The sequence below is a fragment of the Quercus lobata genome, chromosome 3, assembly GCF_001633185.2.
Source record: "Quercus lobata isolate SW786 chromosome 3, ValleyOak3.0 Primary Assembly, whole genome shotgun sequence".
NCBI classification, from domain to species: domain Eukaryota; kingdom Viridiplantae; phylum Streptophyta; class Magnoliopsida; order Fagales; family Fagaceae; genus Quercus; species Quercus lobata.
The window spans coordinates 10,228,167-10,242,205 of record NC_044906.1 but is presented as its reverse complement, the minus strand read 5'-3'; the positions used below and the strand labels follow the sequence as shown (position 1 = coordinate 10,242,205).

The 14,039-nt window shown below is 34.6% G+C and overlaps 2 protein-coding genes across 5 annotated transcripts; one reads left to right on the top strand and one right to left on the bottom strand.

Moving 5' to 3' along the window:
* The first annotated feature begins 3,635 nt into the window (after positions 1 to 3,635).
* On the top strand, positions 3,636 to 9,138 carry LOC115981885 (nuclear envelope-associated protein 2-like). Of its 4 annotated transcripts, none has more exons than XM_031104306.1 (6): positions 3,636 to 3,841; positions 4,785 to 5,166; positions 5,346 to 5,453; positions 7,528 to 7,989; positions 8,111 to 8,212; positions 8,678 to 9,138. In XM_031104306.1, exons 2-6 carry the CDS (start codon positions 4,918 to 4,920, stop codon positions 8,843 to 8,845), a joined length of 1,089 nt encoding a protein of 362 aa, XP_030960166.1. In that variant the 5' UTR covers positions 3,636 to 3,841; positions 4,785 to 4,917; the 3' UTR covers positions 8,846 to 9,138. The 4 variants fall into 4 exon arrangements, with proteins under 4 accessions (XP_030960166.1, XP_030960168.1, XP_030960169.1 ...); XM_031104308.1 differs by having other exon boundaries at positions 3,636 to 3,905; XM_031104309.1 differs by lacking the exon at positions 3,636 to 3,841 and adding an exon at positions 3,955 to 4,183.
* Positions 9,139 to 10,295: 1,157 nt separating this feature from the next.
* LOC115978869 (uncharacterized threonine-rich GPI-anchored glycoprotein PJ4664.02-like) lies at positions 10,296 to 13,210 on the bottom strand. The gene is made up of 4 exons (XM_031100750.1): positions 12,992 to 13,210; positions 11,198 to 12,658; positions 10,948 to 11,083; positions 10,296 to 10,847 (listed from the first exon to the last, which is right to left on the bottom strand). The coding sequence occupies exons 1-4, from the start codon at positions 13,056 to 13,058 to the stop codon at positions 10,664 to 10,666; spliced, it is 1,848 nt and encodes a 615-aa protein (XP_030956610.1). The 5' UTR covers positions 13,059 to 13,210; the 3' UTR covers positions 10,296 to 10,663.
* Between the last annotated feature and the right edge of the window lie 829 nt (positions 13,211 to 14,039).

Below are 14,039 nucleotides of genomic sequence, written 5' to 3'. Positions count from 1 at the left end.
TTTTACTTTGTTTACACAAAAAAAAAAAAAAAAAATGTATGTTAAAAACTCATGGTTCATTTTTATATGTGAGATATTAGTGCTTAATTAATGCCTGCATTTTGTATAGTACTATATACGTTTTTTTTTTAATTAAATTGCCAGTACTACATATACCTAATCTTTTTTTTTGTTTAAGAAGAAAGAATATGCTACTTTATTTATCATGAATTGGGAAAGTCCCTACTTAAAAAGGAAAATACATCAGGAGGAACATACTCCATCTAAGCTTGAAAAAGAAAAGAAAATCTTGCTTTCTGGGCTAAGGCATGAGCTACAATATTACCTTGCCTAACAACATAAGAGAAAGATAAACTTGGAAAAGAGTTTTCATAAGACAAAATGTCTTTTATAATGTGACCACCCTGTGTAAATTCCATACCACCACTATGCAAAGACTTAATGATAGACTCAACGTCCCCCTCAATGATTGCTTGGTGAAAACTTGTCTTGACAGTAAAATTTTACTGCATGCCTTGCTGCTAGCAGCTCTAAAATCTCAACTAATGGAGGTTTCAAGATCTTCTCTGACATAGCAGCCATTACTTCGCCTTCTGACACATATATATAATCTAAATCCACCAATTAACTAATTCCAACATATGATCCTAAAATAGATTAATGAATAAAAGGTTGCTGACACTTCTTAATATTTTTAATATAGACAATTCCTCTCTATTTAGTATAAGTATTGAATTATTTTTAAAAAATGGTGCTAAGTGCTAACACAAATTTTACGTATGTATACTTCTTTTCTTCCTTGAAAATTGAAAGAAGAACATGCTTGCTTCGTTTCCTCCTCTAATATTCTAGCGGCTCTTTTCCTTTGCCTATTAAACCAAAGCAAATGAAATTGTTAGAGCACTCTCATCAGGTGTGCCAAATGCCAAATATTTGGCATTTGGCACACCAAACATCAAAAATAGACCCTCATGAGGTGTGTCAAATGTCAAAAAATTTGGTACACCGCTACAGTAACGTCTCAAATATGAGACAGTACGGACATCAATGCTATAATTTTTTTATTTTTTATTTTATTCACTTTTCTCTCTCCTCCCAACACATCTTTCTCCGTCTGCAACACAGCTCTCTCTCTCTCTCTCTCTCCTTTCTGGTCTCCATCTCTCCATTGCTCCCTATTTCTTTTTCAGTTTCATTTTTTTTTTAATCTCTCCATCTCTTTGTCTCTGTGCCTCTTTTCTCTCTTTTTTTTTTTTTTTTTTTTTTTTTTTCCTGGGAAGGTGATTCCGATCTGAAGTAGAGCTCGTCGATTGAAGCTTGCTAATCTGAACATCTGCTCGCCAATCTGAAGCTCTGCTCGCATAGGGGTAGTCGCCGATCTTTGCTCGTCGTCCTCCACAGTCGCCGATCTTTGCTCGTCGTTCTCTATAATTGCCGTTCTTTGCTCGTTGTCCTCCACAGTCGCCGTTCTTTGCTCGTCGTCCTCCATAGCTCTCGCCGCCGATGGTTGGTTAAGTTTGGTCATTGATTGATCTGTTGGGTTGGGGTTTTGTTGAAGATTTTGAGTTTTTTTTTTTTTTTGGTTGAGGTTTTTGGATTTGGAATTTGTTGGAGGATTCGGTGATTGTGGTTGTAGTTTGTGATGGTGATTGTAGCGGTGGTGGTTGTTCTAGCGGTGGTTGTAGTGGTGGCTGTTGGACCCGGTGGCGACTAGGCTATGCATTTGTATATTTGCTGTGTTTTGGGTAAATATATTATTTTAATGTGTAGGAAATATTATTTTAATGTATAGAATTGAAGTATAGAACATCTGATAAATGGTATGTTGTAAAATGATGTGCTAAAATGATAAAGTGAATTTTTGCTGTGTCAAAATGACATTTTTTTGAGAGAGCCGATGAGAATGCTCTTAGGTATGTATGTGTATTTATTCTATCTTCTAACTTTGTCCACTCAACGGCTTTCAAATTTGATCCAACAGGAGGATGACAAATCGACAATTGATAAATGGCTTGACAAGTTGACATCCTAATCATAAAGTTGTAATGATTTTAAGCAACTTATAGTCATCCACTAATAAATATCATAACATTTTTTTTGTTAAAAAAGTAATTGAAGTGGTAATCTTATTAATTACTTTCCTGCTAAATTTTTACAATTCATTATATACAATGGAATTATTATACACTAAGTTGTCATGAAAATCGTTTTATTATACCACCACATATTAATAAATACATCTAACCATCAATATCATGAAATATATTAACATTTGTAAAAAATTTCTTATTCAAAATGACTTGGTTAAAATACGTATTGGATCCTTAAATTTTGGTTTAAATTCTATTTCCTTCACTCAAACTTATAAATTTGCAATTTAGTCATTAAAAGCATTAAATAATCAATTTAGTCGTGAAGTGATGATATGATATGTTAAAAAATTGGTATGACCTTAACTAAAGTTAACAAAAATAGATGAAAGGATAAACTTGATAACTTTACAAATATTTATGCTAGAGATGTCCAAACTTATTGTAGGTTCATGTACATAAAGTAAGCAAACTAATCTTAAGATACTTTAGGATTCTCTAATATATAAACTATGTATTAGGTTTGTTGTAGTAGATAAAAGCCGTTTGGTCGAATCATGTTAATTTTTTGATTATGCTTATTATTATTATTTTTTTTTCTCTTCCAATCACTTAATTACTCAACAATTTTAGCAATTTCAATAATATTTTTAATAATTTATTTTATAACTTATTGAGAGTCAAGTTGAAAGTAGCACAACATCTTTACATACCAAAAGCCTTATAGCTCGATTTACATCTTTTTATGTTTCTAATAAAAACGAACATGCTTCAAATCCTTCTTCTCATTCCATTGTAATAATAAAATAAAAAAATCACCAACTTAAAATTTTTGTGTCTAAAGTTTTTTATTCTTATTTTTTAAAATTCTATTAAAACAAACAAAGCCCAATAAGGTAACAAAAGACAAAGGCACTAAATCAAAGGCCCATCACAGAATCCGAGCCTCAACCCAATCAATCAAATCCCGCCACTATGGTCCCAAAATATAAAGTCGTACGGTCATCACTCAACCACGCGTCCAAACCCCATTGGCCAACCCCCAAAATTTGGATTTGCCGCGCTGAGACTCAAAACGAATCAAAATCCAAAATAGCCTCGGAACTTGTCAGACTCACAAACCCAAGACTCGGACACTCCGAACCTAAAACCTCGCTGTCTCCGAGCAAAGACATGTCGCTGAAACACTGGGAACTCTCACACTAAAGACAAAACTAGATACACTTAAATAATAATTAAACCAAAAAAATAAAAACCCAGTTTTTATTTTATAGAAACTGAAATTTTTTTTTTTTTATAGAAAGTATTGTAAGTAAAATTAAAAATTAGTTGAAATTTTTTTTTATCTTAAGTATGGTAGATAAAATTAAAAATTAATTAAAATAGTACAATAAAATTTCTAAGTAGTATCAAAATATGTAATGAAGTTATGAATAATAGCAAAAATAAAAACTCAATTTTTAATTTTTATAACTAATAATAAATATTTAATAAATAAAACACCAAAATTAACGGTGTGTGAGTAATATTAGTTGGTAAATAGGTAGTATTAGAAATACAAATGGGAGACAACTACTAGTCTACCGGTGATTGGTCTTTCCATTTCTGGATCGTGTGATGAGAAGCATGAGAGCCTGAATCTGCGCCTTTTGATTATATGACTATCAGACTATCGTTATTTTAGCGTTTTTGTCAACCTCAACAAACAGCTAGAAGAAGTAGATGAAAATTTGAAGACAGAGAGAATATAGGTAAGCTCAAGTCATTTTCTGGCTTTGAATGATGTTTCTAGAAATGGGTTCTGCTCAAAATCTGGTATCTCTCTCTCTCTCTCTCTCACACACACACACACACACACACACACACAGTCTCTGTGTGTGTGCCTATTTTGATTGATTGATTTTTTTTTAATTAATTAAGGTGGTTGGTTTTGTTAAGCAACATGTTGCTTGTGAAATCATGGTGTCCTTCATGTGTAGGACTGGTAACGTAAGAGAGACAAAGACGACGTTTTCTTATGTTTTGGTCTTAGATCAGCTTTTTAAATCTTTTTCTTGGAGTTAAAAATTTCCTGAGAAAATTTGCAGAGGAGGGTTAGTTTTTATATCAGCTTCAAAGTTTGAATTTTTTTTTTTTTTTTTCTTTTTGGTTAATTTCAAATCTGAGAATCTGAGATTACCCATTTAGTTTAGTGTCTTTTATTTCTCTAAAAGCTTGTGCCTTTGTTGTTGTTGTCTTTCTAACTATAAGTTATTAGGTGAGGTTGACAGGCCTTTGGAGTTTGGAGCGAGTCTCTCTCTAACACTTTCTATTTGTTTCTCTCTCTCTCTCTCTCTCGCTCTCAATAAAAGTTGAGGTGGAGCTCTGCATGTATGTGCTTATTATATGTGCCAGAAAAAATTGGTGACCTTTATTTTTTTAGTTTTTTTGGATTAGATTTTCTCAAGAAAATGGGTGATTGAAATTTCATTAGGCTAGTTTCCAAGAGAAAGTGATACAATAGTTTTGAAAATGAAAACCGCTTTGAATTGACTTTAAATTTGAATTTTGTACATAAACTTTGTCAAATCCTTTTCAGTACTTTCCAAGTTACCGTTTCTTTAAGCTTTCATTTATTTCTCAGTGAATTTTTTAAATACCCATTTCTTGGAGACCTCTCAAAATTTAATGCACAACTAATATTTTCACATGCAGAGGTGTGAAAGATAATTAGCTTGTACTTGAAGGGCCACAGACTTGATTCAGTGCATGCTCAGAATACCAGATCTTTCGCAACAAAAAGTCATAGCCAGAGTCACAGCTTGTTGAAAAGGAGCTTATAATTCTCATGTCAATTGTGGAGAAACCATCTTCGTCTGTGGCGGCGGCGGCGGAGGCGGCCGTGGTGTCATCATCGTCGCCGGTTTCATCATCAGCTGCATCAGCTAGAGATATTGATCCTCTGTTAAAGGACTTGAATGAGAAGAAGCAGAGTTTCCGGCGGAACGTGGTGTCATTGGCGGCGGAGTTGAAGGAGGTTCGGAGCCGGTTGGCATCTCAGGAGCAATCATATGTTAAAGAGTCTCTAACAAGACAGGCATGTGATTTTGTAACTCTTTGTTCTTTTTGTTAGCATTGAATATGATAATGGTTTGGAACTTTGAGAGTCAATAATCATTACTCTTTTTGGGAGTTTTTGTTAAGTGGGGTCATATGGGGTTTGAAGTTGTTTTGTTGGGATTGAGTGATTTTTTTTTGGTGGGTTTGTTTCAATAGGAAGCTGAGACAAAAGCTAGGAACATGGAGGAAGAGATTGGTACATTGCAGAAGAGATTGGAAGAGAGGAATGCACAGCTACAAGCTTCAGCAACTACTGCTGAGAAGGTCCCACTCATATTCTATTCTTTTTAATTTTGTGGTTAGTTGATTTAAAATGATTTAGCTTTTTGGTGGATGCCTTGAACTTAGGTCATCATTCACTAATTATGGTCATTTTTGCTTTTCTTGCTTGAGTTGATCTTGCGCATTATTTATTTGGTTTTTATTATTTTGCTGCTTTGAAGTAATCACATAAGCCACACTTATTATGCGCATCTATTTGGGATGCTTTTTTATTTTTTCCTGTTTGTTTTGTGGCGGACCCATTGGAGGAAAGGTGACCAAGTCACCAAGTGTTATTGATTTTATATTACTGTTTTCCTTTATCTGTAGCTACTAGCTGGGATGATTTAAGACGTTTTTGTCGGTATGGATCAGATATAGATGTGAACATAAGGAAAATGAGGAAATTTCATAAATCAAACTTCAAACTCATCATAATTATTTTTTTAAATTCAAATTTGAATTATGAATGTGACACTTTGGTGATACATGTGCTGGAGACCCATTTCTTAGTGAAAACTTGTATAGATAAGCAGACTGAAATTTAATGAAACTAGTTTAACCCGCCCTTATAAAGTTGGTGGTCAATCATTTGCTTGTATATTTGCTTTCATGGCTATATTTGATTTTCCACGAAGACGTGTACTGAAGCAACAAAAGTATTGGTGATGGTTTCATACTAAATATATTTGCCATTTCCCCCTGCATGTTACATTGTTTCTGCCGAGCAAATTGTGGATGATGAATTTATCTGACATTGGTTATTAATTTTGGAATTTATCAAAGCAAAAATTACTAGCATTTATCTGCAACTCACTTGATAAATTAGCAAACATTGTTTCTTAAGTAAAAAAAGATCAAATTCTGCCCTTAATTTGGAATATTGCTATAACTGAGCAAGCCCTTAGAGAAAAAGTTCATATGAACTTTAGCCTTTTGAAATGTGGTATGCCTTTCTACTGCAAAAGAAAAATTGAAAAACTTACGGGTTATGCAGCAGTTTTGACAACTGAAATTATTACGTTGTGGATGTGTGTTAAACATTCTCTGTTATTTATTACATAATTATTAAAGTGTGCTATATAAATATGTAATGTTATGCCATGGTATGGCCTAAATAGAAAAGCTAAAAGTATTATTATTTAATGAGCTCCAGAGAAGGTTCTGCATTTCAAACCCTAAATTAAGTAATGCTACTGAAAGGCTAGTAAATGGTAAAAGTCATAATTCATAAATGAATGATGTAACAATTTTTATTAGTCTTTGTGTTTGAACAAGTTATGTATCACTTTTTATGTTTTTCAGGAAATGGTTTAATTTGCTACAAAAGAGCCTTATGTTTTAAATCCTTCCAGGCATCCACTCTTATTTAGATATGATTTATGTTAGAGAAATGCTATGTCCATAATATTTTCACAACAAATTTTAAGTGGTGGGTTGCTATAGGTGGGCAAAAAAGTAATTTAAGTTGTAGATTCAAATTAGAACCAATAACTACTTACCACCTATGATTTGTTGTGACAATGTTGTGGACGTAGCACTTCTTTTTATGTTATGACTTCAAGTTGAATGTGGGCTGGCTACATGGTTGTGACAAAAATGGCTAGGATTTTTATTATTGAACCAAAAAAAAAAAAAAAAAAGGCTAAGCTTTCTGTAGTGGAAGTGAAAAATATATCTTTATGTGAAAACCTTGTCCTAGTTGCTACCAAAATTATTTAGCATTTTCTGATCATGCACATTTCATGTCATATTTCATCCTGTAACTTGAACAAATTTGGCAAATATTTAAAACTAGATGTCTTCCACTTAATAAGGTTGTGGGACCTTATCTGCCAGTTGGTTTGTTGTATTGCCGAGCATATTTAAGGGCATTTATTTTCTAATGATCCAATTATGTTAGTATTTATTTATTCAATTATTATGCAATTTCATTAATTATATTTAAATATCTTTAGCAACAGTTATTGCTTTGCAATATAATCATATTCAATTCATTATGTATTCTAGTTTGATCTTGGTTGTCTCCCATCATTTGTGATTCAATAATCCTAATTGTAAGTTTTTAATGGGACAGTACCTTAAGGACTTGGATGATCTTAGATCACAGCTTTCAGCCACTCGAGCAACTGCAGATGCAAGCGCTGAATCAGCTGAATCAGCTCAGCTCCAGTGTTTAGCACTTATAAAGGAATTAGATGAGAAGAATAGTTCACTAAAAGCACATGAGGATCGCATAAGTAGGTTAGGAGATCAATTAGATAATCTGCAGAGGGATCTTCAAGCAAGGGAATCTTCCCAAAAGCAACTTAAAGATGATGTTTTGAGAATTGAACATGATATTATGCAAGCTATTTCGAAAGCTGGAGCAAGCAAGGATTGTGAACTGAGGAAATTATTAGATGAAGTATCTCCCAAGAATTTTGATAAAATTAATAAGCTTTTGGTTGTTAAGGATGAAGAAATAGCAAAACTGAAGGATGAAATCAAGATAATGTCTGCTCATTGGAAACACAAGACCAAGGAATTGGAGTCACAGGTACATTCACCTTCAGTTGCCTCTATAATACTTGTTCATTTGTTCACAATCTTAGTGCTACACTTCTTTAAGGTTAACATTTCTTGTTTGTTTATGCAATTAAACCTGTTTTGAAAAACAGTTAGAGAAGCAACGTCGAGCTGACCAGGAACTGAAAAAGAGGGTGTTGAAATTAGAATTCTGCCTCCAGGAATCTCGTTCCCAGACCCGAAAGCTCCAAAGGGTAATGTTTAACTCTTCATCATTCTATGGTTTGTGAATCACAAACCTTATGCATGCAAGTTAATTTTGTGCCTGTTTACAGAAAACATAGGTTTCCCATCAACAAGATGAACCACACCCTTTTTAGGGTGGCTCCCCTTTTCTAACAATGGGCTACTCAGGTCAGGTCCTAGTCAACTAAATGGTCCTCCCCATTATGGTTTAAGTGGCCTCTGATATGCTATTCCTTGTAGAAAGGCCCATGGTGGAATGCAACAGCCTTATTTTACCCTGATGATAGAGACCACTTTCAATAGGCCAGCTCATCAATATCTAGTTTTGAGTAATTTAAAAACATTCAACCTACTTGAACTCCATAAATAATGGTCACTTCCATAAATTTGAGATTCCCATATTCCTTTCCTAGTCCTCTTGGCTTACTCACATATCCAATTCAATCACCAATGTCTACTTCTTTCATCAACAGATGGGAGAGCGAAGGGACAAAGCCCTAAAAGAACTCAGAGATCTGTTGGCAGCAAAACAACAAAGTGCAGCTATGGGTGCTGAAAAACAAAATTTCTGGGAATCTTCTGGCTTCAAGATTGTTGTTTCCATGTCAATGGTGATCTTGGTGGTCTTTTCAAAGAGATGAAAGCAATGTGTTATCTAGTTCATGTGTATAAAGTATCTGATACCTTTTGTAGCTGTGAAGTTTAGGGAAAGTTGCAGAGGACATTTTCCTTGTAGAAATGCGCATTGTAGAGTTTCTCTTTCTTATGTAGTTTTAGCTGAGAATATGCCTATTTTGCCGTGTTTCTTTTATGTTGAATTAGTTGTGCCATGAATTGAATCTATGTATGGCATTGTCATATTTGAGGGATTCATCATGTACTCTGACTAGACATGCTATATTAGTTTTTCTTTTAGTGGTTCATTAGCTGCCAAGCATGATAATGACCGACTGCTTGCAATTCTGGCCAGTTCTTGCAGGGTGGTTGAATTCTTGTTTTTTAAAATATCAACAATTAAACAATTTGCTTAATTTTGACAATGGTGGATTATGTTGGTAATGGAATCTTAAATCTGTTGGAGCTTCAGTTGGTGATGAGTTTCATGGATCATTTTATTGCCAAAAGTCAAAATATTTCATTAGTATGATTGGCATCCGATGCATGAGAGATCGGAGAAATTTTCTTAAAAACAGTCAGTGCACATGGCTCGCACTGCTTTGGTTTTTTACTTTATATCATTTTGTCTTGGACAACTATGATGTCCTTTTGGACTAATTTGTGTTATGTTCATTTATTCCTTCTACACTAGTTTTTGATAGATTGTTATGCCTAACAACACGTGGAAATGAAATAACATCTTAAAGGTGGGCTTGCTGTTTAAACGGTTTATTCCAAATATGAAAGGCTGATTTGATGAAAAGCAGTCAATTAAATCCTATAATTGTATATGCTCCTTTTGTAAAAAAGAAAAAGAAAAGAAAAAAGATAAGGATGGCTCATGGGTTCAAAAGTCATTAGAAGTCTAGACTCTTAGATGCTTACTTAATATCATTCATAGTAGTGTAATAAAATTTTATGTTGACTATTAACTTACCACAATTCTTCTACTTTTTTGGGCTTGAGACCGGTTGTGAATAAAATAATAACACTAAACACAGACAAAGGCGGAGGCCTAAGTAACTTATCAATTAAAAAAAAAGTTTATGCTAGCATAAAAACTTGTGGCACATTGCATCCCAAGAATAATTGAAGGGCTCTAATTTGTTCAACAATATTACACAAAGATATATACAACTCTAGCTAATAGATGGTCTAAAATAGTTTTAGGTTCCTTTGAAAATTTTTCCTTTCAAAAATTTTGCCATCTAAATGATAGCTTTCCATGCTATGCTATTGGCCAAATTTAAAACTGAACATTTATATCCTATTGATGTAAGCCATTTAAATTCTGTAAAATGTTGAAACATGACCTTATCTTAAAAATTTATTAACCAGTGGACACACTTGATCTGTAAAGTAATTTGAATGAACTACTGTTAGATCTAGTGAAATTAGCTGTAAACAATAAAAACTAAATTAGATCCACGCGACTCAAGTAATTTTTAGAGCACTTTGGTTATTCAATTTGTCTGAAAATCACCTACACACAAAAACTACAATCTCCACAAATCCTAACATATATACAGGATCAAGAGTTCCTAGTATACATCCTACTTCATCAACTGAATATATGGAACATGTGATTATGTTTCAATTAGAAATTTGAGATTCAGCAGCAAACATGTTTGGATCCCAGGTAAGATCGTGCAGGCCAGTGAATATTATAGCAGGATGTAGGTGTTCTAGTTCTGCCTTGTTAAACTAACCTCTAATTCCTTTTCTGCAAACATGGATTTGTACACAGCTTGAACAGCCAGAACTCTGAACGCTAGAGTCATCATTGCGCAGAAGTAGCAACTCTACATGTCCAGAACTATCTTTCCAGTTACAAAGGATGTTGCCAGAATGATGCAGCCAATAAAGGGCTGTAAACCATATGAAAAGGACGTTGTTGTGTTTGCAGCAGGAGGGTTTCCAAAGCCGAAAACTGTGGTACCGGAAGCTGGGTTGCTTGTATTCAACACTGAAGGTGGAGTACCAGAGCTGCAAGTAGAGATAATAAAACAGAAACACCTAAAAGGTTATTCTTTCAGTGTTAGTAGTAATGAAAAGTTTCCATAAACATGAGATCATAACACATTACCCTGATACACCTGTATCTGGTGGTGATGATGTTGTTGGTGTTGGTGTTGGAGTTGTTGTTACCGTTGGTGTTGGAGTTGCTGTTGCTGCTGGTGATGATGATGTTGATGATGATGGGAAAATGCAAGAACCGGTGCCTATTAACAAATTCAAATTGGTTTCAGATATGATTTCATTTTGTGAAGCATATGTCAAAAAAGTTTTACAAGAAACAAAAAAGATCAAATGATCAATGGAACTGATGATTTTACTTGGATTTGAATTAACTATCACAGCTGCCCCTCCAAAGTCACAGCTAGTTGGCACTGGATTCTTTTGATAATAGCTGTTGAATGCGAATGAGGCATGGTTTTGAAGTGTATTTGGATTGTAACAACTTCCACTCTGCTGGATTTGTGAGCAGTCTGCACCTCCCATTCCACATGCATAGTCCAGTGCTGATTGAAGTGCTGTCTCCAATGCTCCATTCTTGGCAATACACCAGCTTTGTCCTGGAATTGCTGGAGCATTTGTTGTTACAGGAGGTGCTACTGGGTTTGTCACAGGGGTAGTTACTGGAACAGCTCCTGATGGGGCTGGATAAGTTGTTACAGGATTAGTTATTGGTGGTGACACCGGGACCGTGCTAGGCGTTGTTACTGGATTGGTGATTGGTACAGGTGGATATTCAGGATTTGTTGAGGGTACCGTGACGGGTGTGGTGGAGGGAACTGTTAATGGGGGAACACCAGGATTGTTTGGTGTAATTGTGACAGGGTTAGTAGTTGGAACTGTGACAACGGTTGGAGGATTATCTGGAGAGGGGGTGACTGGTGTTGTCGATATTGGAGTTGTGGGAAAGGTTGTAGTTGGTGGGAATGTGTCATGTAAAGTTGTTTTGAGGTTGGTTTTGCTTAGGAGTTCCCTGCGGTGAGACAGAAAGATCTGTTCCTCTTCCCTTTTGAGCTCCTTCTGTGCAAAATCTTCCATGAATGGTACTTCTGCATATAATCCAACTACCTGTTCTCTAATCTGAGTGTTGTTTTCTAAAAACTTCGAGACCTTAACAGTGAATTGGGCTACTTCGGTTGCACTAGGAACAGCAGGGCTCTTAATTGTTACAACCATTGGAACATCAGGGAGAAAAGAACTGGCAAGGGTGACTCTTTCAATCATAGACTGAACAAACTGATCTCCCATGCTTAATTGTCCATCTATACCAGCTTCAACAATGACATATGACCTCACCTTCTTGATAAAACCAAAAATCCTTTGCAGGTCTCGTTCATGTGCTCTATTCAAATTCTCTAAGATTGACAATGGGAATGCTACTGAGACTCTTACTTCACTTTCTAGATGAAGGGTACTGAGGACTGAATGGATTGATTTTAAGGTTGACAAAACCACTGGTAGTGGAATTTGTCCTGAATAGTCTTTGCCACCCCTAATTATGATGCTATGAATGTTGACATGTGGAAGAAAGTTCACAACATGGGTTTTCAGCCATGAAATAACAGATGACTTGGAATTAACAGAACTTCCAACTAGACATTTACTTAAGTAAAGATCAACAGATACACCAGAGTCAGATAGAGAACTCAAAACCTTATGGTCTGCTGCAAAAACCCGAATCTGAGACAAGGTGACCTTGTTTTGCTTCAGGAATGATATAGTTCTGGTAGGTGATGAAGTTGCAGTTGCTCTTGCTTTACAGGAGAAACCTACTAGAGTTCCTATAAAGAGGGAAATAAGACACTCAAAATATGACACTGATAAACCAATATAGCAACAAGAAATTAATCAGAAGGAATAATATTATATATGCAGCATCACAAAAGGCTAATTTGAACAAAATTGAGATTACTAATTTTGTGATCAAACTTTGGGTTCTTAGTACGGTAAGCTAGTTTCACAAATCCCCAGCAATTGTTAACTTATTCTAGAAACCAAAAGCAAACTCAGAAAAAGAAAAAGGTCATAGAAAATGGGACTACGTTTTCTTGGATTATTTCCACAGCAAACTGCAAGAAAGAAATACTGGTTTTTGAGTAATAGTAGTTACTTACCAGAAGAGCATATAGTAAAGAGTGACAGGAAGAGAATGAAGAGGCATTTTGATGCTCCTTTAGCCATATTAGTGAGATGTGTTTCTGGTTACTAGAAAGAGACCCAATTGGATTTTTATTGAGAAGCATATAATGGCAGAGTTTTAAGGACAATGCACATAGAAGTGGAATAAAAGCCGTTAGAGAGAGTGAAGGGAAAAAGTATAGTAGATAAAGGTAAAAAGAGAGAACAGATAAAAGTGTTAAAAGAAAGATAGCCATGTTGTAATGACAAAGAAAAGATGTTACTTTGTCATGAAGGATGGGTTGGAAATATTCTGTCTAATAATATTACAGTGTAAAGAATCAAGTCCAACTATGCTTTCTGTGCTTCTTTATCTTTCCCAAAGCCATAAGCTCAAAATCAAAAGCAGCCTGACTAGGCAAATGACAAACCATATGCACATGCGTGTACAAACAAATGCACTACAGTAAGGGTTTATATTGCATATTGCCTTGTCTTTTAGCCATGTTTTGGTTTCAGGGATTAGTGATAGTATAGGCATCTTAAAAAAGGAAGAACATCAAAGTTTTAAACCAAAAAAATCCCACATGGTCACATAGATATTCTCTATGTCTGTCTTATATTTGTCAGTATATTATCAGACAATGAATATTAGAAGTTACTATTTCTGAACAAGAAAAAGAAAAAGAAAAATCACATTTTAAAGATGACCCAAAAGCTTGAGGCAGTAACTATTGGATTAACCTTGCACGATTATATTATTGCAAAGAATTTATTGCCTTATCTTTATGGATCTACAGATTGACAAAGGAAATTTCTGATAACACAAAAGTTGGCTTAACTCATACGCTGAGCTTATTTTCAACTTATTTAGTTTATTTAGCTTATGTATAACTTTTCAAACTCCTATTTTTTAGGTATCACGGAACTTTTGTCCAAGTTATTTTTTTAAGGTAAAAGTTAATGGATGCTCTAAGAGTATATAGGAAAGTTTTTATGAAAAAAAAAAAAATCAGTTAATATTTTGACAACTTTTTATTTTGT